Source organism: Lepidochelys olivacea (genome assembly GCF_965140295.1).
Source record: "Lepidochelys olivacea isolate rLepOli2 genome assembly, chromosome: 5".
Lineage (NCBI taxonomy): Eukaryota > Metazoa > Chordata > Testudines > Cheloniidae > Lepidochelys > Lepidochelys olivacea.
This window is the reverse complement of record NC_140415.1, coordinates 21,042,796-21,064,828: the sequence shown is the minus strand read 5'-3', so window position 1 is coordinate 21,064,828 and position 22,033 is coordinate 21,042,796. Positions and strand designations below refer to the sequence as shown.

At 43.3% G+C, this 22,033-nt stretch overlaps 1 protein-coding gene across 2 annotated transcripts; it reads right to left on the bottom strand.

Moving 5' to 3' along the window:
* Nucleotides 1-5,460: 5,460 nt before the first annotated feature.
* Nucleotides 5,461-20,169, bottom strand: ST8SIA3 (ST8 alpha-N-acetyl-neuraminide alpha-2,8-sialyltransferase 3). 2 transcript variants are annotated; one of them, XM_084627914.1, is made up of 5 exons: nt 19,965-20,169; nt 18,469-18,591; nt 15,696-16,253; nt 14,509-14,750; nt 5,461-7,981 (listed from the first exon to the last, which is right to left on the bottom strand). In XM_084627914.1, the coding sequence occupies exons 1-5, from the start codon at nt 20,141-20,143 to the stop codon at nt 7,971-7,973; spliced, it is 1,113 nt and encodes a 370-aa protein (XP_084484040.1). In that variant the 5' UTR covers nt 20,144-20,169; the 3' UTR covers nt 5,461-7,970. The 2 variants fall into 2 exon arrangements, with proteins under 2 accessions (XP_084484040.1, XP_084484039.1); XM_084627913.1 differs by lacking the exon at nt 5,461-7,981 and having other exon boundaries at nt 14,430-14,750.
* Between the last annotated feature and the right edge of the window lie 1,864 nt (nt 20,170-22,033).

The following is a 22,033-nucleotide window of genomic DNA, read 5'->3' as shown; positions in this document are numbered from 1 at the left end:
GAAACTAAGCAGTTATGAGTAAAGAAGTATGTTTTTTCTCAGATTAGAAACTGGCTATGAGGCAGAAAACTTAAGAGTAAAAATAAATTATCAATTTTGACCTGGCAAAACTATAACAGTTCAGTGCCCAAGGTTCACTTCTAGGACTGGTAGTGTTTTAATATTCAGCAATGATCTGGAAGAAGGCACAATAATGTGGTAAAATCTGCAGATAACATTAATTATTTAGGATAGTCAAGGTTACAGAAGAATGGGGAACTTCAAAGGCTGTATGAATGACTAACACAATGACACATTCAATTCAGTTCTGACAAATGTAAGGTACTAGAGACAATGTGGGTGAGGGACAAAGCTTTATGAATGACTAACACAATGACACATTCAATTCAGCTCTGACAAATGCAAGAGAGACAAGGTGGGTGAGGGACATAATGGCTTACACTTTCCGCAGCTCCTATTGGTTGGGAACAGCGAACCATGGCCACTGGGAGCTGCGGGGGGCCATGCCTGCGGATGGTCAATGTCAGCAAAATGTTTCACGGCCTGCAATCAGATTACCCTGATGGGCTGCATTCGGCCCACAGGCAGCAGGTTGCCCACCTCTGGGACAAGATATTGTACAGAGAATACAAGAATGTCATTAGATAAAAAGATGGTAGGCCATCACCTGGAGCACTACGTTCATTTCTGGTCACCTCACCTCAAAACAGAGCTAGAGAAACAGGAGTTCAGAGAGGGGCAACAAAAATGATTCGATTAAGGATTCATATAAGGAGAGACTGATAAGTGAGGGACTGCTTAGTTTATTAAAGAAATTAATTAGAAGGTAGATGAGAGAAATATGTAAAATAATAAATGAGATAGAGAAGGTAAATTGGACAGTCCTATTTTTCAGAACACAAGAACAAGTGGACAGCCAATGGAATGCAAGACAATAATTAGAAAAAGGCTAAAAAAGGAAATTATTTTTAAAAAATTGCATAATTAGCCTGTGGACTCACTGGCACTGGGTATCAGTCAGGCTAAGAGCTTAATAGGCTTCAGAAATGGATGAAATATTTATTTAGATAATGAGAATATCCACAGTTACATCAGGTAGAATAAAAAAAATAAGGGATATGAAAAAACCCTCATGATTCAAACAACCGCTGACTGCCAGGCTTAGCAGACTTCCCCATGGAAATTTATTCAATAATTGTCCATGAAGGGGCTAGTCCTCTGAAGCAACTGGTACTGGTTTCTGTCAGAGATGTGATGTTGGACTAGATGGACCCCTGACCTGGTCTACCATTGTAGTTTCTATGTGACTGCAGAATGCGAGCTGCCCAAGATCACACAAGAAGTCAATGGTTGAGCTGGGAATAGAGGTCTGGAATTCTGATTCTCTACAGGACAGCCTAAGTGAAAGAGTTATTCAAACTAGACACAAAGTGTCCCTAGTTTGATTTTAAGGTGTATTACTCTATAATACAAATAAACAAAGAGAGATAAAACTCACATACTAGTGGAAGCCAATCAATATTTATCACCAGTATATTGTAGGTAATGGAAGTGGATGATGACATGCTCTTAAGAACATAATTCACTTTTACGAACAAATCCGCTAAGTCAATTTCTGTGCTGATTTACACCCATATAACTCCTGTCATTCCACAGTAGAGCAGAATTTAGCCCATCATATTTAAGTCTATTGCAATATATAATGAAATGTATAAAGTATTATACTGAGAGCAATAGTGATGACTGTTGTTGAGATTTCTTTTCTAATTGTTTGTTGAAGTGATTTGCCCATGGCCATATGAGAATCTGATGTCAAACTAAAAATCAGAAGCTTCTTATTCCCAGTCCCAAGCTTTTTTCATTTGGGATCTAAAATCCTCCCACACTTGCTTGCAGAAATACATACAAATCCCACAATCCTTTGCAGGTACAAAAGATCATGGGGCTGTGTCAGTGCTTAAAGTGTGTGTATGTGTGTGTGTGCGGGGGGGGGGGGGGAGGAGGAGGTCCATAAAGGGGTACAGCCCTAGTTAAAAATTAAAGTCATCATGGTAATTGAACATTTTAAGCATGCTCTCAACAAAACTGCTCTGCCTAAACTCTTTGTCTGCATGACTGACCTTTTTCAGATCACTTTAAGCACTGAGTATGGTAATGACAATGGCTTTGGGTGGAGATTCTGGCGACGTTTCAGAGGAGTGGTAGATACGCTGGAGGGTAGGGATAAGATACAGAGGGACCTAGAGAAATTAGAGGATTGGGCCAAAAGAAATCTGATGAGGTTCAACAAGGACAAGTTCAGAGTCCTGCACTTAGGACGGAAGAATCCCATGCACTGCTACAGACTAGGGACCGAATGGCTCGGCAGCAGTTCTGCAGAAAAGGACCTATGGGTTACCGTGGACGAGAATATGAGTCAACAGTGTGCCCTTGTTGCCAAGAAAACTAATGGCATTTTGGGCTGTATAAGTAGGAGCATTGCCAGCAGATCGAGGGACGTGATCATTCCCCTCTATTTGGCATTGGTGAGGCCACATCTGGAGTAGTGTGTCCAGTTTTGGGCCCCACACTACAAGAAGGAGGTGGAAAAATTGGAAAGGGTCCAGTGGAGGGCAACAAAAATAATTAGGGGGCTGGAGCACATGAGGAGAGGCTGAAGGAACTGGGATTATTTAGTCTGCAGAAGAGAAGAATGAGGGGGGATTTGAGAGCTGCTTTCAACTACCTGAAAGGGGGTTCCAAAGAGGATGGCTCTAGGCTGTTCTCAGTGGTAGCAGATGACAGAACAAGGAGTAATGGACTCAAGTTGCAGTGGGGGAGGTCTAGGTTGGATATTAGGAAAATCTTTTTCACTAGGAGGGTGGTGAAGCACTGGAATGGTTTACCTAGGTAGGTGGTGGAATCTCCTTCCCTTGAAGTTTTTAACTTCAGGCTTGACAAAGCCCTGGCTGGGATGATTGAGTTGGTGTTGGTATTCGGTTGGAACCTGATAGTCTATGATTCTATTCTATGTTTGGAGTGGACAATGAGGAGGCCATTGGAATTATGGGTGAGTTCAGGGCTGCTGGTTATGGGAATGGTGCTGGGTGTCTGTTCTGAGTGTAGAGATTGGGGTTGTGTATGGTAGGGGCAGGTGGGGCTGTTGCGGAGGGGTGCTGGTGTTGGAGAGAGGGGTCACTTCTCTCCTTCTCACTGTGCTGCCAACACAGCACTCAGTTCTGGGGTCAGCATCACATAAAGCTGTGGAGCTCCAGTGGGAGTGGATTGGAGGTGGACTGAGAACAAGGCAGGAACACAGCAATAAGGAGAAGAGGTATTCCTTCCCTCCTCTTAATTTACTCGCTGCCACCAGGTCTCAGTGTTCAAGGGTCTCTGAATGCTGTTTTTCCACTCAACCTGTGGGTTGTGAACCAGTGGATTGCTGTCACAGGCTACTTGTGGGTCAGACCCTGAGCTGAGAAGCCATTTTGTTTTAAGCTGCAGAGAAGACACACACTCCGCTGTTTCCCAGAGACTTTCCTTAGATTGAAATAGTATATTTTGCTCTTTGTATACAGAAAAACAATACAGTTAGAACATGTGCATTCATTAGAAGTCAATTGTTTGGGCTGGGATCTTTCTGAGCCAATCTGATCACAGCCACTTTATAAATTCTGAATTATTTAGTTCACACAGGCATTAATCCAACCAAATATTTTAGAGAGTTAATTAGTTCTGAGTGCAGTGGGGGAGTTTTTGGTGTTGGTTAACATTGATTTAGCTGATGTAAAGTGTTTAAAATGCTGTTGTATGTAGACTTTGCGGTGGATTGATAGCTACACTGCATAAATGGAAAAAAATAAATAAAATTCCATCTCCTGACATTTGAAAAAAAATTTGCCTCAAATTACTAAAGTCTTCACTAATTATAGGTGCCCAATTTGAGACAATCTGAGATTCAAAACCTGCAACTCCAGGTGAAGTCAATGGGAGCATTCAGCATCTTTGCAAATAAACACATTTCAAGTTGGGTGCCCACAAATGGAGACTTCCAAAATTAGCGGGCACTTTTGAAAATGTTGGTTTTTGTCATCTCTGTTGTGCTCTGTAATTTAGAGAAATATTTCTATCTGAATATTGTACACTGGGAAAAATAGTTTAGCTTTATTCATGCAAATAATCTGAACATATTTTTATTTCAATTAGAAAATAATAATTGATATTGGGATAGTGTATTAGCTGATCAGGTTCATTATCATGAAATTTAATTTGTGCTAATCAACTTGAGGCAGTAAGTGTGTGAAAAAGATCACTGTGTCATTTTACAGTAGTTTGCAGTGATCAGAACTACTGGTGGTAATTTTTTAAATCATTATTTCTGCGTGAATTTAGTTCTTGGGAAGTATATTGGTGTGATGATGCACTCGGATATAACAGTCTTGGGCATGGCATAAAGCTCCAGCTAGAATAACATAGAAGAATAGACCTGACAAGCCTGAAGACTGTTTATCAAACAGAGTAGCTGCAGCAAGTGTTCCACATTAGCCCAACAATGTACCTCAACTTCTGACTTGGAAGAGGCAACCTCCAGGGCTGAGAGATTAGTTCATCTGCTATTGTCATAGGAGCTCAAGCCCTCAAAAGAAGGATGGTCTTGGAGTTAAGGCGAACTGGGATTCATTAAAGCAGAGTTCAATTCTTGTCTCTCTTGCCACAGATTTCCCATTGTGCCCTCGGACAAGCCATAATATGTGTTCAGTTAGACTATAAACTCTTTGGGATGGCACCTGTCCTCTCCAGTGTGTTTGATGAGCCCGAGCACAATGTGGGTCTGATCTCAGTTGAGCCTGTAGGTGCTACTGGAATACAAATGACAACAACCACCCTGAAAACTGCTGAGCATCATCAAGTCCTGTTGAAACCAATGGTATTAAGGGGTGCTTAGCAGCTCAGTCCTTGGTCTCGCAGATAAAACTGTTTAAAAAGATACCATTTAATACAGTCTTGTGGACACCTGTCTACTATGTCCTTGACTGAGGAAATCAGCCCTATTGTGCTTAAGCCACTGAACATGTATAGGTGTTCGGTCACTTTCCTCTTGAGAGAAATCCATATTAATGACCTTGAAATGAAAGGCTACGTATGCCATTATCAGTCTCTTGATTCGCCCAGTAAGAATGAAATTAATTTTGGTGTGTGTAGCTTTCAGATGTTAAAATCAGACCCCAAGAAGACATACCATTGTATAATATGTTCTCAGATACTTCTGTGCCTATTTTGTGTCCTGCAAAATATAAAATAATTTTTGATTAAAATGATGTTAAGGAATTCAATACAGTGTTGGCATCTACACAGCTCAAGCAGTCAAGCGCAGGATACAAACTACAAACAGTTAAAAAATATAGGAAGGAAGAAATAAACACTGCTGAGTTTCACAGATTTCCAATGCACAATAAAATATTTTATTTAAAAACAATGCATTCAATATTGTGTTTTGGCACATGAGTCAATGTTGCAGGCACATTCACACCGAACAATAACATTGTGAAAAGATTCAAAATGAATCATTGTGTTTCCCCCGCCCCAAACTACAGTTACAATAAATATGCAGGATTTCTCTACAAAAGGAAACAGGTTCCTTGTTCACAAATATGACAACATATTTACATGTACATTACACTGTGCAGGCCACATTCAAATCTCAGATGTGTGGCCACATCAAGTACATATTAAGTAATGCCCTGGGGCCTGATCCTGATCCCACTGAAGCCAATAGTGACTTCAGTGGGAGCAAGATCAAATACCAGCTTTTGCATGCAACACATTTTGCAACATGTGCAGCTTTGCACGCCATTCACCTGAGATTATATCCTGGCCCATAATGGACATTAATACTATTTTAAAAATAAATAATACTTCTAATATGGCCATTAACTAATAAATGCTTTATTACAATTATGGCAGATCTGTTTTTAATTTTTTTATTATTTTTATGTTTTTTAGTTAAAACAACTCCATCAAGCATTGAACTGCATGGTCATTAGAATAAAGACACATTCATTTACAGAAAACCTGCTTTCTAAATCATTTCTTTTTGCAGCCTCTATTCACAGTTAGTTATATTTCACAATCCTCACTTTTTGGTATACTCAACTGTTAAATAAACAAAGTGATAGCCAGAATGACTTTTTGTGTGTGCCCTACATACATGTAATATTCACTGAAAAAATGCTAAATACTAAAATGTTAAATAAAGATATATAAAGTAACAGAAGTAGTATACATACATCTCCAATTTTTATGTACACTTTTTGTTTTTTTGTTTTACTGCTCTCCTGCCCAATCCCCAATATACAAGCTAACATCTAGATCAGCACAACTCCTGTGTTACACTCTCACATTTCTTTGTGAGTTTACACATGCATATCCTCATTCCGTCACAGGTCTTCTTTATAGGTGGCTTATACCCACTGAGAAAGGAAATAGGCATGCAGTTGCTCACATAAATTCAGTCACTGAGTTTACTGGAAGTAGGCTAGGCCTTTATGGACTGTGCAACAGTATCATGAACATCAACAAGTCCTGAGGTGATCAGAGCTAAGTTCTTAAAACTTTAGCTTGAAAGAGCTTAGGGCCACTATTTATAGATAAAATTCACCCTAATGGATATCGTGCATTGAAAGCCCTCCATGGCACCACAGTCAACTGCTGCAGAACAGCATCGAACCCAACATTGTGCTCACCCAGGAACCTTATAACCCTATCCTACCTCGTCTCCATTTGCTACCTATCCCATGGTAGGCATTCTACCCTCACGAGACAGGGCTGCATTGGTTTTGAACAGTTCATGCCCTTCTCCTTGGAACCAGTAACCATGATTCAATATTTTAAACAAAAATGTTTTGAAATGACACATATGTGCATACAGTGTCATACATCTATGCCTATCTATTGAAACATTCACTTGTATTAGTGCATATTTACCCTTCACCATTAGGAATCCATTTAGATTGATATAGACAAGAAGGAATTCAGATTGCAAGAGAAAGGCAGGAAGAGTGTAGCCAACAAGATAACAAATGTAGGCATGATTTACCCTCCTCAATACCTGGGGTGGGGTGCAATTTTTGCCACTTGACACTCAAAGAATCTGATCGGCTGGAGGAAAGCAGCTGGACGAGTTGCTTTAATTTATGTGGGGTCTCCCTGTCAGTCTGCTTGGGAGATGTGCTGAGTCAGGACACTTATTGGGTGCTCCTGGCCCTGCACCTTCCCCGTTCAACCCCATTCATTTGCTTGTCTGCACCACTTTGCTTTGATCTCTCCATAAAACACAACCAGAGTCTGCCACAGGGATTAGTCATGGAGTTAGGTGCTAACTACTCACTGTAAAAGTGGCAGAATCTGGACCTTCAATGACTTTGGTTTGTGAACACTGAGGTATCAAACAGGACCTTTGACTCTTTTCAGGTTCACCCCCCTGAAAAGGGTTACATGGGCCATGAGCGAGACACAATAGGAAAAAGACACTGATCTCAATCCTGCAGTTCTGACAGGCAAAACACCTGCTGACGTCAAAGGGAGTTTACCAGCACAGATACTTCTGGATCAGGCTCTTAATGTGAGTTTCTCCAAACAAACTGATTTGAAAATGGAGATTTAGGACAAGAAGAGGGGCTTGATCCTGCTCTGAATGAATCATGTGGGAGTCTTTCCATTCACTCCAATGAGAAGAGTATTGGCCCCCAAAATAGGGTTCCTTTAATTTGCATAATGAATCCTATCACTTTTGTCTCTAAACAAAAGCAGATTTGAAAGACCATCTAGAAAAACAGAAGGATACAAGTAATACATTGTTTTAAAGCATGGTTTCCACATTGCAGCAAACTTGAACAAAGAATATTGATACCAAAAAGCAATTTTCTTTGGGTCTTATTGTGTCATTGATTTTGAAGCAGAACTCCCAGCTGAAATCGATGGCTCTGAAACATTCAATGGGGCTCTGAAAAAACAATGGGGAGTTATGCATAAAAATCAATGGTATGATATGGCCCTTTGTCAATAATTTTCTGAATTCCCGTTTCTGATATTTAAAGATATTTATGTTTCTCACTTAGCACCTACTGCCTCTTTCTCCCTGCTATAGCATCACTTTAGTGCTTACCAAACCATAGTCTGTTTTCAAGGGCAAAATTCTCCTCTCAAGTGCCCAGAGTGGATCCCACCCCTGATATTCTTCTCTTGGGAGTTCTGTTCCTGTGGAGAGAGCAGAACTTGGAGTCTAGTTCTACTGTGTGCCTTTGAGAGGAGACTTTTGCCCTACAGTACCATAACTTCACTGCAAGGGATAGCGGGGGGGGGGGGGGGGGGGCAAAGGGGAGGAGAGAAACAGGCTATAAAGGAGGCAACATTTGTTTAAACTAAACACATTCAGCCCTGGTATAAGTGGCAAAACTCCATAGTCTACTTCCTTCAACAATTAGGGATATAGTTTTAGAAGAGTGACCTTCCTTTTACAGAGCCGTTTGTCCCCATAATTTTTCACTTGCAATTCATTTTGTGGGTGCAAAAGAGCAGGCACAGAAACAGAATCCAGCCCGCAGATGAAAATAATAGCAAGCAAAATTATGAGAAAAGAAAGCTGGAGATTACATCTGTGTGGAGATTGGAATTTCCATTTTGAATAGGATTTTGAGTTTTCAAAATTTGTTTTTGTTCTGATAAAGAAAAAAACCTGAACAGTTCAGAATTCTTTGCAAAAGAAAATTTCAGAAAACAAAGAATTGGGGCTGAATGAAATGTTTCGTTTCAATTTTGGCTTTTTACTTGATATTATATTATAATATATATGTAATATAGAATACAAAATGTAAAATTGAAACAAACACCATTTCAAAAGGAAAAACTGAAACGTTTTGTTCTGAAAATATCAAAATGGGATATTTTAACATTTTTGAAACTTTTTTCCTTTTTTTTTCAAACACAATTTCATGAAGCATTTTGATTTCAGTGGAACCTCTTTTTCCAATGGAAAATAGTTCCATTGAAGTTCTTCTGACTAGCTCCACTGGAGAAATAAATCCACTTTCTGAACAAGGAATGGTAGAGCAGTGCAGAACAAAACTCCAGATCAGGACACCAATCCAAAATACAGATTCAGATCCAAATGTTGCCACTATGCTAAACAGTGACATTTACAGTGAACTCAGATAGCATGGGACTCCATAGTGAAGTGGATTTAGATCCAAAATGGTTTCAATTCACTGAAATGTACCAGACGAAGTTTTGGATCTAGAGAATTTCTGCTTGGAGTGATGCTGCACTGTGAAAAAATGATGACTTCATCATAAGAAGGTCCACTGCATTTTAAAAGTTTCTGATACTCTTATTCAGATTCATTAATACCTTACTCCATGAGAATTCCCATTGAAGTCAATGGAAAGAAGACAGTGGAATAACCCATGCAGTAAGGTGATATTAAACTAGAATAAAGGTGTTGGAATCTGGCCCTAAGTAGATTGTTCCCCTTTGTGAAAATGTCTCTTGAAGATGCTCTACGGGACTGGATGGAAAGAACATTCATTTAGACGAGTACATATTTGCTTGTGATTACATCTAATTAAATTCATTAGTAATCTAAACTTGTACATAACTATGTACCTAACTTGCACATAACTATGTAATGTAAACAATGTACAGTAGCCAAACATTGACATTGTTGGCCAATATAATTTCTTATTGTTGAGAGCCAGCAACTGAAAAATATATACAACATTTTGGCCTCAGCATTAAAACAAATATGATGCTAATTGTTCATATTTACTTAACTAGATTAAAATTATAGTTTCCCACTGTTGAAATTAATAATCCATCACTTAATTAAAATGCCAGCTACCAACTATGAACCCTCGTATAATATTTTCTGTTCTCCAGTGATTGAGTTCCACACAGTACAAAATATGATACAATGTTTACAGAATCAGGTGTGTATTGGTGACTGTGTGTGTATATTAAATTAGACTAAGAATATTCTATTATTCATAGCAGTGAATCAAGAATGGATTTAGATTCCATAGTGAACACACACATACTGTACAATCCAATAGTAAAGTACACTGGAAAAGATTAATTGACGTACCTAGTTAATAATTAGTGCAGAACCCTACCCTACCTAACTCTCATTCTTCCCTTTTGAAAAATATGTAAATAATGTTTTCACCTTCCTTAGACACAGGCACCCAGAAAAACACAATTGCTCAGAACTTAATTCTGGGGCTGTTGCTCCTCTTTTACCCACTCTGCACCCCCAGCTGCGATAACTGGGCCTACAAATTTACCTGAATTGTGAGTTCCATTGTAAAAAGTCAGTGTAAGTTCATAAGATGTCACAATAGCAACAAATGCTGATGGGAAAAGGTACGAAAGGGAGAAAGACAGAATTTGTCCATACAAAAAGGCCTACTGATATAACTCAAGGACTGTGTTTTGATCCTGCTTGTAAGCAAGAAAAATGTTGAACCAGAAATTAGTGAACCCAAATTGGTGTGCCAGAAGTAGGCCTAATTGGTGGACAAAATAATGAGGGGATGTGCTATTCCACCCACATGCTATTCCATCCACTTTTGGGGTCCTTAAAAGAAAAAGACTTTGGGGAGAAAAATTGCTACCGGAGCAAGCTTCACCATCATGGCTGCCACCCCACCATCTCCTGGGACCCCTGGGCCTTCATCATCCTGATCTTGAGAGATGTCCTGACCAGACCAGGACAGAGAGAGAGAGAGATAGACCCAGAAGACATCACAACCTCTACTTGGCTCCAGCTGAATCCCAAACACCATCTGGGATGAAATAGGATCAAACTTTAACAATAGTATCAGGAACAACAGCTCCAGCCCATCTCAACTATCTTCATCAATTTTTCCCAAAAGGACAGTTATCATCATATTTGGTACCATCTAATGACTGTCAAACAAAGATTCTTCTTCTGTCTAAAATTCTCTTCAGCTAAAGGGAAAGGGAACAAGGGATGTTGTTAACATGAAAGCCTTACACAATACTTTGTATTTTGCATCCTTTAACTGTTTTTCTCTCCTTGCTGTATCTTTAATAAAAGGTTAAAAGGGATAGTTAACAGTGTGGTTGCCATGGTACTAAGTAGGCTGAGGTTTCTGCATACCAAACCCCAGACCTTGTTTAACACTGTTTAATATTGGACAGTACCTGGGTTATGCTAACACATTTAGCCCATCTATTCCATCTAAATTAATAGAACACTCCCCACACTCTTTCCTCAGTCACAATAACACCTCACTTTGCAAGGCATCAAAGCCAGTTTCTCCCAAAGGACACAGCAATGCCACTCCATGGCTAGAAGGAAGTGGTCTGTGAATCCCACTGGACTTCAGGAGTACCATAGCAATCACACTCACAGTGTAACATGGCAGATTAGGAGTTACAAGGGATGGGTCCAATCCTGTAGACCTTTACTCATCTGACTTCAGTAGGACTAGTCAGAAGGTAGAGGTTTTCAGGGCTGGGCCCTAGCTCCTTAACCTGAGTATATCTTAGTTTGTAAGCTCTTTGGGGGCAGGGACTGTCTTTTTGTCTTGTGTTGGAACAGTGGCTAGCACAATGGAGAACTAATCCCCGATTGGGGATCCCACATGTTACTGCAATGCAAATAATAAGTAAAATAGCAATAATTAATCATATGGAGCCATGATACATTGGTACCGCACCATTATGAGGCCACTTAATAATAATACCTGTAATAAGTAATATTCTAGTGTATGAATTCTTAAGAATACCGAGCAGGACAGAAAAAGATACCAGGAAAGCAGATGCAGGCTTACACAACTGAGCAAGAAACTTTAGCAATACTATGTTCAGACTTCAGAAGAGTCTGAAGTCATCCATTAACACTATGATGGCATATTCTATACTCTGTGAGTTTGGATACAGGCTAACCTCCTCCTGAACACTTTCAGTTTTAAGTTTCTATTTACAAAACAAAACCAGCAAATTTTTGGTGATTTATGTCCTCTCCATCAATCAAAGAAGAATTTTGAAAATGGTTTTAAAACTCTTGCTGTATCAGGATTTCCATTCAGTGAACGGGCCTGGTGTCCTTCACTGGTGGAAATGCCACTTTAAGAACACTACATAGCACAGGCTGAGTCTGATGATGCAAAGTCAGCTGGATAGAATTTGCTTTTCCACCAAAAGGCATTGGGATTCAGAGTTTTTTAAAGTTGTTGCAAGGTGGCTCTGTGCTCCCCTCACATGGGAATCCTGAGGGAGGTGAACGCTTAGAAAGGGAGCTAATACTCCCATTAACCTGATCAGGGCCAGAATTTCACCCTAACTCTCAGGCAGATTTTCACTCAGAAAAGAACTGAGAGAGAAATTCCTATTGAAATCAAAGGCAAAACTCCCACTGAGTTCTTTAGGGTCAGCATTTCACCATGGATGCTTAGGGGAGTATGCTAAATAAAGCAGTGGTCCCCATTTCCATCCTTCACCAGTCCCGGCATGGCCATCTCAAGCCAAGGTGCAGAGGTTTCAGTGGATTCCACGGAAGAGGGAGACCATTCCTCACTGATTAGAACATTCTTTATATTACCCTGGAGTTTTCCTTTCTTAAATTCTATTTCTACTTTGTAGATAAAGAATCTTGGAAAAATTAAGATAGCAGCATGTGTGATGTTTTACATCATTATTAGTTATTCTTCACTTAAAGCCATATAAAATAATATAAAATTGTTAGAATATTTTAAAGTATAATGGTTTTAATTTAAAAATATTACAATCAATTGGCCTGAGACACAATGGCCAACATTTTCAAACTTAGTCCCCAAAAGTTAGGTCCATAGATAAGTTGCCTGAATTTCAAAGTGGTTTAGAAACCTGTATCTCCCATGGACTTCAGTGAATTTTTATTTACCTAAATATGGAATTAGGTGAATAACTTTTGGCACCTAAGTTTGAAAATTTTAGCCAGTAATTTTAATCTGTTCCCATTGTTGGCACTGAGCTTATCCTCATTGCTCCCAAATAAAAATAAAATGATCAAAGATTTTTGTTGAATTATGTTTCATCATTACACTTTTTTTTTAGACATAACTATATGCACTGGTTCAGGAGCAATGTAATGGTTACCCTAGTTTCTGCACACCTTTTTTAGGAGGACACGGAGAAGGAGCAACAGGATGGGGTATAGTATTTCCAATATGGATGCGACTTTTAGAACATAACACAATGTATCACCCAAACACATAGAATAACTGTGCTTGAGGTACAGTAGCACTAAAAGGAAAAAGAAACAATGTATGTGAAAATCTAATTTCTATCTTGAGCCCTGATCCTATAATGAGACCTGCATGGGTGGACTCCAGAGGCCGCGCAGAATGCATTGCAGGACCAGGGCTTTGGCTGGTCATGGAATGGGCTATGAAGTGGAAAACCCATTTCTTGCAATGGCTTTAGAATATGTGGGTTAGGCTTGTGAAGACTGGGAGTGCAACAAGAACACTGATGAAGGGGAGTTTAGGAATAGAAGAGCCTAGGTCAAAGAGACAATTATAAACTGTGCTCCTCTTCCAAAGGATCTATATTCCTAAAATCACTGCCAGCCCCCTTTGGGGATGTTTGGATAGGATTAGAAAGGGTCCTTCCTTGGATGTCTCCAGGGGTCTCCTCATCACAGAAAAGAATTTTTTTTAAAAAAAATTATATTATTAATCTTGATACATTAATTTTAAAATCAAACAGCCAAATTCTGTTACACTGATGTTAATGACAACATTCCCATTGATTTAAATGGGTCCGTCTCTAGGATTTGTCTCAAACTGAATTAAAACACTGAAGTAACCTAAGAACAATTTATGTATCTAGCTATGACAAGGCCCATCACTTTAATACTATTCCTAGGAATATGTAAAATACAATACCACAGATCATATGCAAGCTGTGAAAATCAGAGTCTGTTCTAAAGAACTAGAACTTGATAGTAAATGGAAAGCTTAATTAGCTTTCTCCAATTAGCCATGGCAACATGTGTATGTTTCACTACTAATAGTAATAGCTGTAAGATAAGCAAAATATTTTAAACTAACGGTTCTAATTCTAATCTGCATGGAACATTAAAATTTGGAGGTTAGAGGCATTTAGTGTAATGTTAAAATATATATATGAAAATATTTTAAAACATGTATTTAGTAGCATATCTATAAATGCAAAATATCTATCTTAAAGAGTTTAAACTTTCCTGGTCCATGAATAGTGTCAGTATATTTTGATAAACACTTCTGCATTGCTAAATATGCTGAAACCTTTTGATGAGCTGTGAAAAGGGCGATTAAAAAGCATCTTTATATTATGGAAAATATTTTAGGTTTTTTTCTTTTTTTTAGGATTATATTTTAAAGAATGTTTAATTCAGTTTTGGGCACTTTTTAAACAATCATTTGGCACTTCAAGTTTTAAGTTCTTAGGCACAATGTGACAAAGTCAGTTTAGTTAGTCCTTCACCATGCATTTTGTAGAGCAGCTGGAATTCTGCAGGCAGCTGGTGGGACTCCTGCCACTTGGTAGTGAACTTTGTTCCTTTTTTATCGTAGTAATGGTATGGGAGGTCTTCCCTGGTGTTAGGATCAAATCCAAATGGCCAAAACCCATACAGGTGGATCTCTTCACATATTGCAGAAGCCAGGGTATACATAAGAATACCTGTGCTCAGTCGCTTGGGTGACAAGTGTTTATTTTTCCAGTACCTGTGAAATAATAAGCAGAGGCTGATTCAGGTACCAATTCTGTATATAACGATTTATAAATTTATAAGAAAACAGGACAGCGGGTGGAGAATGTCAATATTCATAAGTGATCATATGAATAATATTAGGGTTACTATTCAGGTTAGGCCTTATTAAAATAGCATGAATATAACATACTGTTACTGAAAACACTATCCTTGCACAAGTTTATCACAGACTTTTTTTGTGCCTCTCTGCAATGGTGCCCATTAGGACATCTGTTTGTTAGTCCCCCAATCCTGCAAAATATTCCCTGTCTCCAGAGAGATTCCTTCACTTTTGCAGAACCCCACTGACACCATCTGGGCTACACATGGGCTTCCGTATGCCTATGTCGAGGCAACTGCAGGATCATAGTTGTAGGGTTAAATTAACCCTTGTGCAGACAGCCATTACAAGGCTATGCACTACTTATGCCAATATTATTGCATTGCATTTACAGTCTTCAACCTGAATAAGAGTGCCTAGAATTTAAACTAGTCTGAACTGCAACCCTGCTTATGTCAAGCCACCTTGTTTATATGATCACTTTGGCTATAGGCTGGCTTATAATACTTACAGCCAAGGTTGATGGTGCTCTAGTGCTATATTCATTGTGTGATTCACCTGTGTGCAGTGGGACAGCACAAAACCCATGCAACCACTTACATCCCACTTATGCTGAATTACATGCCATATCGACCTTGTGCTACTCTTTTGCACGGTGGCGGGGGGAACTTCACCTTAAGGGACCAATTGTGCTTCTCATTGAAGTCAATGGCAAAACTTCAATTGCCTCCAATGGGAGCAGGATTAGGTCCTAACCTTTAGACATTGCACATCAAGGCAAATTGTGAATGAAAAATCAATAAAGTAGTTGACTAGTGATATATGTTTCAATGAGTGAAATACGTGGAAAATACAAACCTGTTAACATGCTGCATTATATTTCCTGGCCAAGCCAGCTGGACCTTTAATTGCCCTCTATGCTCAACAAAGAAGTCAACCAATGTTCTTGTAACAGTTGCTGAAGTGTGGAAGAAAAAAGCTGGGATCCAAAGAATGGCCCCATCAAGCTTTTTTAAACTTAGAAAAAAGTTATTGCGATCCTGAATGGTCAAAAGATTGTTGTAATACTTTTCCAGGATGCTGGGATTGAAGGTTGTAAGGTTGGTTTTCCTTCCAACATCTTTTTGGAAAGCCTCAGTTGGAGCAAAGTTGCAACGAAAAACAAAATCAGACTTATCTATTTCTTGTCCACACTGACTCCCTGTAAGGATTCCACTATTTCCAACAACAGCACAAATGTTATAATGCTTATTCAAGACAGGTGAGACATCTGGAAGCAGTGATCTGAAGTTATTGCTAATAGAGAAAACATACTTATGGCTGGAATAATCATAATGCATCAGCTGTCCAATCCGAACACTATTCTTGGTCAAAGAAAAATTTTTTATTACATCAACATGCTGGAGAATTCCTTGCCTAAAATAAAATACAAAAGAACAAAATAAAACATTTCATTATATTTCTCTCCTTTATACAAAATAGAGGTTTTATTTCTTATGTCATGATTGGTTTTATTTAAAAAACAACTGGAGTAAAGTTATTCCAGCTGAGGGTTGCAATGCAACAGCTTTCAAATGGATATGAAGTGACAAGAGCTGTGAGACCAGATCCTCAAACCTTCATAACTTCACTGACTTTAATGGAGGATGCTGATTTGAGTTTGAGGTATATGATTGTAACTGCGTACTGTTTACACAGGATGAAATTCACTGCTGTGCAGAGCCTCAGCAAAAAGACTAAATCCTATTTAAACCCTAACTTGAGGGCAATGCATTGGCCTTGTGCTGATCCTCTGGATAGGGGTAAATTTCACCCGTGGTAGTGAACTGATGTGCTTTGGTGAGACTGGATAGCTCTCATATGCCAAGATGTACTTAAAACAAAATGAAGCAGTCAAGAATATTCAATTGTATTAACAGTAATGTAGCTAAATTTTTAATACAAGTGCTTCTTGTACCTCATTAAGAAGCTTTGAGTCACAAAACAAATGGTATTCAACTGTCTTCCCTTACATAAACATAATACCATAATATCTCATTTGGACAAGCAAACTGGAATATTGAAAAGGGCTATTATGAATCCTAAAAACACTCTGGAATTTCGTCTGCAGTGGATAAAACTAGAAAATGAACCATTACTGCTTTATTTGCTCATGTTTATGAAAAACAAACAACCTCTCTTCCAGCTCCTCATCCTCAAATGTCTAAGCATTAATGGAATCCCAGTGGGTACCCTAATTATGGTCTATTGCTAACAGACAAATGCAAGGCAGATCTTGAGGCATTAACTAACATCAACATAGAGGTGCAGCTAAGCTATTTCTTTTAGGGTAGACTGTACCACAAGAACACAGGCCATAGTGGTGGCACATTGTGATGTCATTCCAGGAACACCCCAGGGAAGAACCACAATTTTCTCTCTGCTCCTTTCTGGCCCCTGAAGGGTTGTAATTTAGTGTTGGGCTATACCAGCCAGAAATTATTTCCCACAGCCTCACACTGCCTCATCTGCTATGTTGACTAGTGACCAAAGAGTAGAGGGAGCAGAGCTAAAGTTCACCACCTCTCCTACCCATTCCAAGGAAACAGTTAGTAGGCACATTGCTCAGCTCTCTCCTTTGTTCCAAAACCCAAGACTGGGTGGGCTGCATAGGGGTGTTAAGAAAACCTTTACCTGGTTGTGTAATCCAAGACACAATCTAGCCTTTAAAAACAGTGGGCAATTTTCAGGCAAAATTTGTATTCTGATAATGTTATTGGCCTAGATTGTGACATCAATCTCTAAGCAGAAATCTCCACTGACTGATGATCAATGGCTAAACACATATATAAATAAAGAAAGCAAGAAGACTGGCCCAGCATTTACCAGCATTAGTATCACAAGTTGAAGAAGAGCAACAATGATCAACTAAAAAGCATTTCAGCTAATATTAAATTCTTGCAAATGTTGAGTTTTGAGGAAATGAAGGGAACTGAGGAATAATTTCAATTGCCATGTTGTCATCTTGTTAAATGGAATTTGGTGAAGTTGAGATGAAAATCGTTATGGAAAGAATTAATTTTAATTGGATCAGAAATGTTTCCATCATGTTCCCCATGTTTTAGACAACCAGAAACAACTATGGTTATAAAGACATAGCTAGTCTGCATTTTTACAGAATTACTGGTTGCAAATTGGCTGAGAAGTTTCACTAAAACAATTTTTTGTATTTTAATGAATATAATATTTGATATTTTTATATATTGACTCTTAAAGGTTTTTAAAAAAAATATCTTGAAATAATAGCAAATTAATTATCATTTTGATAAAGCTGGTCACATCCCATTAGTATTCCATTGCTGTAAAACAACTTCTGTTCTTTAATGAAATAATAAATTACCCTAAGACAGTGATGTATTCTATTTTGTATATTTTTTTAAACACTTCACCTTGTTGGGAAATGTTCAGACTCACTCTTTGTCTCAAGAGTTGCTGACAAGTTACTCAGAGTTCGGTATTTATAATTGTCTGATTTTATTTTCTAAATATACACCAACCACAGGTACATAGGGAGAGTGATAATTGCACTACATGGGGCTAGACTAGAGCCCCAGGCCTAACAAAACAGTCCCTGTGTTTGATTCTCTCTCACCTTTGATGTAAGAATGCTGTTCTATTAAACGTCCATTTGGAAGGCTTTTCCTGCAGCTCGTGTGTCAAAGAATTTGTAATTGGTACAAATGAAGGGTCCAGAAACTTCAGTGCAAACTGGGACCTGAAAAATGAGGACGCACGCACGTACACACACAGAATTAACAAATTGCTCAGGGCTGCGTTTAAAGATTCTGTCTGTTTCAGTGCGGATGACTTAATGGGCAGGGAACTAACTGAACAAAACCTCCATTTCCCCCGTCATAGTCTGGTCTCCCTGTTTAAATCAATCTGAACGAAGGGAAAGAGAGACTTTACACATTTCTGTGCACTGCAGAATTCATAAAATGGCCGTCAAAAATATTACCGTGCTGGAATTGAAGTCAAATAGATGGGCAGGTTCAGAGAGCAAATCAGCACCACGGACAGCGATCGACCAGCAGGCAGTCTCCAGCAGCTAGCCCCGCTCCCTGGGCCTGGGTTATTATGATAAGAGGGTTCTGCCTGTTCATTTCATCCTGCTTTCCTTTCTCTCTGCCCCCAACCCCCCACTCCTCCAGCCTCAGACACTCCAGCAGTTTAACAACTCTCCTTCCCCTCCACCAGAGTGTCCCGCATTTCTCGGAGGGATCTGGCTTGTAGTCTGCCCTTGTTCAGAAAGCTCAGCACTGCAGGGCGGGGAAGGGAAGGGAATCTCTCTCCATGTGTCCCCTAGAGATGCAACGGGCTTTGCACAGGGACGGCATCAGCCAGCACAGAGCGCTTTTGCAAGGAGTTCCAGCCCCACCGCTGTGACCCAGACCCGTTCGCCTCTCGGATTTCCGGGGGATGCTGCAGTGCTGTCCCCTCGGCTCCCCATGAAGTGCAAAGCAGAATCCAAAGCGCCACGCAAGATGGGAATCTGAGCCACTTTTCTCTCTCTCTCTCCCTCCAGCGGGAAGAACAGCAGGCTGGGGAGGAAGGAGAGCTGGGAACCGCTCTGGGTGCTGGGGTCCAGGGCGCACCTTGTGCCCCGAGCCTGGATCCCTCTGCCGGGAGTGGCTTTGCGCTGGGCCCCGGGCTGGAATCTCCCTGGTGGAGGGAATTGCAAAGGGTGGAGGGGGTTGCAAGGGAAGACGTCTGGGGGAAACTCCCAGCCTTTCCCCACCTCAATCCAGGGGACCAGGGCGCCTGCGCCATTAGCTCGCCCCCTGGAATATATATGAACCGGGCGTGGAGCCACCATGATCATCAACTAATATAAGCCTTTCCCCCAGGTCAGTCAGCAGCATCCTCCCCACCACACAGGCAGACCAAGGGGCCCTGTGGTTGTGGCCACTGATGCGAAAGCCCAGAGCAGAGCGGGCACATCGATTGACTCGGAGGGTGTTGTTTTAGTTTAAAAGCAACGCTCAAAGGATGCCCGGGCGAACGGGGAGAGCCCAGATGCAAGACCCCCCTCCGGCCCCGTGTGCACCCGTCCGCCTTAAAACGGAGCGAGAACCAGCAGGCACTTACCTGAATCCAGCATGGAACATGTACATTCGGGGCACCCCCGAGCTGGCATATCTGGGAGTGGTGAAGATATTGTCCTTTTTCAGGGACACGTAGCTGATGAGGGATAAGATCAGCAGAGCCACGCTGAGCATCACCAGCCCCAGCACACTCGCCACCCGGACCATTTTGCAGTTTCTCATGCCTGGGAAAGCAATGGAGTTGCAAGGGGTGGGGTGTGGGTGTGTGTGTAGGGGGGGGGAAGCTAGAGAAACCGGCCCATTGGCGTTACAGCGAGCGAGCAGCGACGGCGCTGTGTCTGCGCTGGGGGGAGGGCGGGGGAGGCAACTCCGAGAGACAATCCGGAGCCACGGCAGCTGCGGGCGGGCACGAGGCGGAATTACGGATAAAATGGAGGGGCCGGCGCGGCGGGCGGCGCTGAGATGGCAGCCGGCTGCGCGGGGAGCGCGCGGGCGAGGCGAGGCGAGGCGGCTGCCCCTCAGGCCAGGCCCGTTCCCGCCGGCGGGGGCAGGGGCAGGGGCGGGGGAGGAGCGTGCCCGGGCCGTCACGAGCGAAACCTTCGCCTCCCAAACAGCCCGGGGGGGGAGCGGCGCGAATGAACGCAGGAGCCACGGTGGCCACACGCTGCCTGGCGGGGCTGCATTCAGATGGGTGGGGAGGGATGCAGATCGCCAGAGGCATAGGAACCCTCCCACCGCCCGACCCCCCCTCAGTGACCCCCACGCCCCCGACCCCCCTCCCACCGCCCGACCCCCCCTCAGTGACCCCCACACCCGCGACCCCCCTCCCACCGCCCGACGCCCCCTTCACCGCCCCCCACGCCCGCGACCCCCCTCCCACCGCCCGACGCCCCCTTCACCGCCCCCCACGCCCGCGACCCCCCTCCCACCGCCCGACGCCCCCTTCACCGCCCCCCACGCCCGCGACCCCCCTCCCACCGCCCGACGCCCCCTTCACCGCCCCCCACGCCCGCGACCCCCCTCCCACCGCCCGACGCCCCCTTCACCGCCCCCCACGCCCGCGACCCCCCTCCCACCGCCCGACGCCCCCTTCACCGCCCCCCACGCCCGCGACCCCCCTCCCACCGCCCGACGCCCCCTTCACCGCCCCCCACGCCCGCGACCCCCCTCCCACCGCCCGACGCCCCCTTCACCGCCCCCCACGCCCGCGACCCCCCTCCCACCGCCCGACGCCCCCTTCACCGCCCCCCACGCCCGCGACCCCCCTCCCACCACCCGACGCCCCCTTCACCGCCCCCCACGCCCGCGACCCCCCTCCCACCACCCGACGCCCCCTTCACCGCCCCCCACGCCCGCGACCCCCCTCCCACCGCCCGACCCCCCCTTCACCGCCCCCCACGCCCGCGACCCCCCTTCCACTGCCCAACCCCCCACCGCTCCCCAAGCCCACGACCCCCCTCCCAGCGCCCGACCCCCCTCAGTGCCCCCCACGCTCGCGACCCCCTCCCACCGCCCGACGCCCCCTTCACCGCCCCCCACGCCCGCGACCCCCCTCCCACCGCCCCCCACGCCCGCGACACCCCTTCCACTGCCCAACCCCCCCACCGCTCCCCAAGCCCACGACCCCACTCCCACCGCCGAACCCCCCCCACCGCTCCCCAAGCCCACGACCCCCGCACCCAACCCCCCCACAGCTCCCCACGCCCGAGCATCCCCTCCCTCTGCCCAAACCCCCCCACTGCTCCCCACGCCCGCGACCCCCTTCCCACCGCCCGAACCTCCTGCACAGCTCCCACGCCCGAGCATCCCCTCCCAAGCGCCGAACCCCCCCATCTCTCCCCATGCCCGAGCGTCCCCTCCCACCGCCTAACCCCCCCCACTGCTCCCCACGCCTGCGACCCCACTCCCACCGCCTAACCCCCCCCCACTGCTCCCCACGCCCGCGACCCCCCTCCCCATGCCGGAGCGTCCCCTCCCACCGCCCGAAGCCCCCCCACTGCTCCCCACGCCCGCGACCCCACTCCCACCGCCGAACCCCCCCTCACCTCTCCCCACGCCCGCGGCCCCCCTCCCCATGCCGGAGCGTCCCCTCCCACCGCCCGAAGCCCCCTC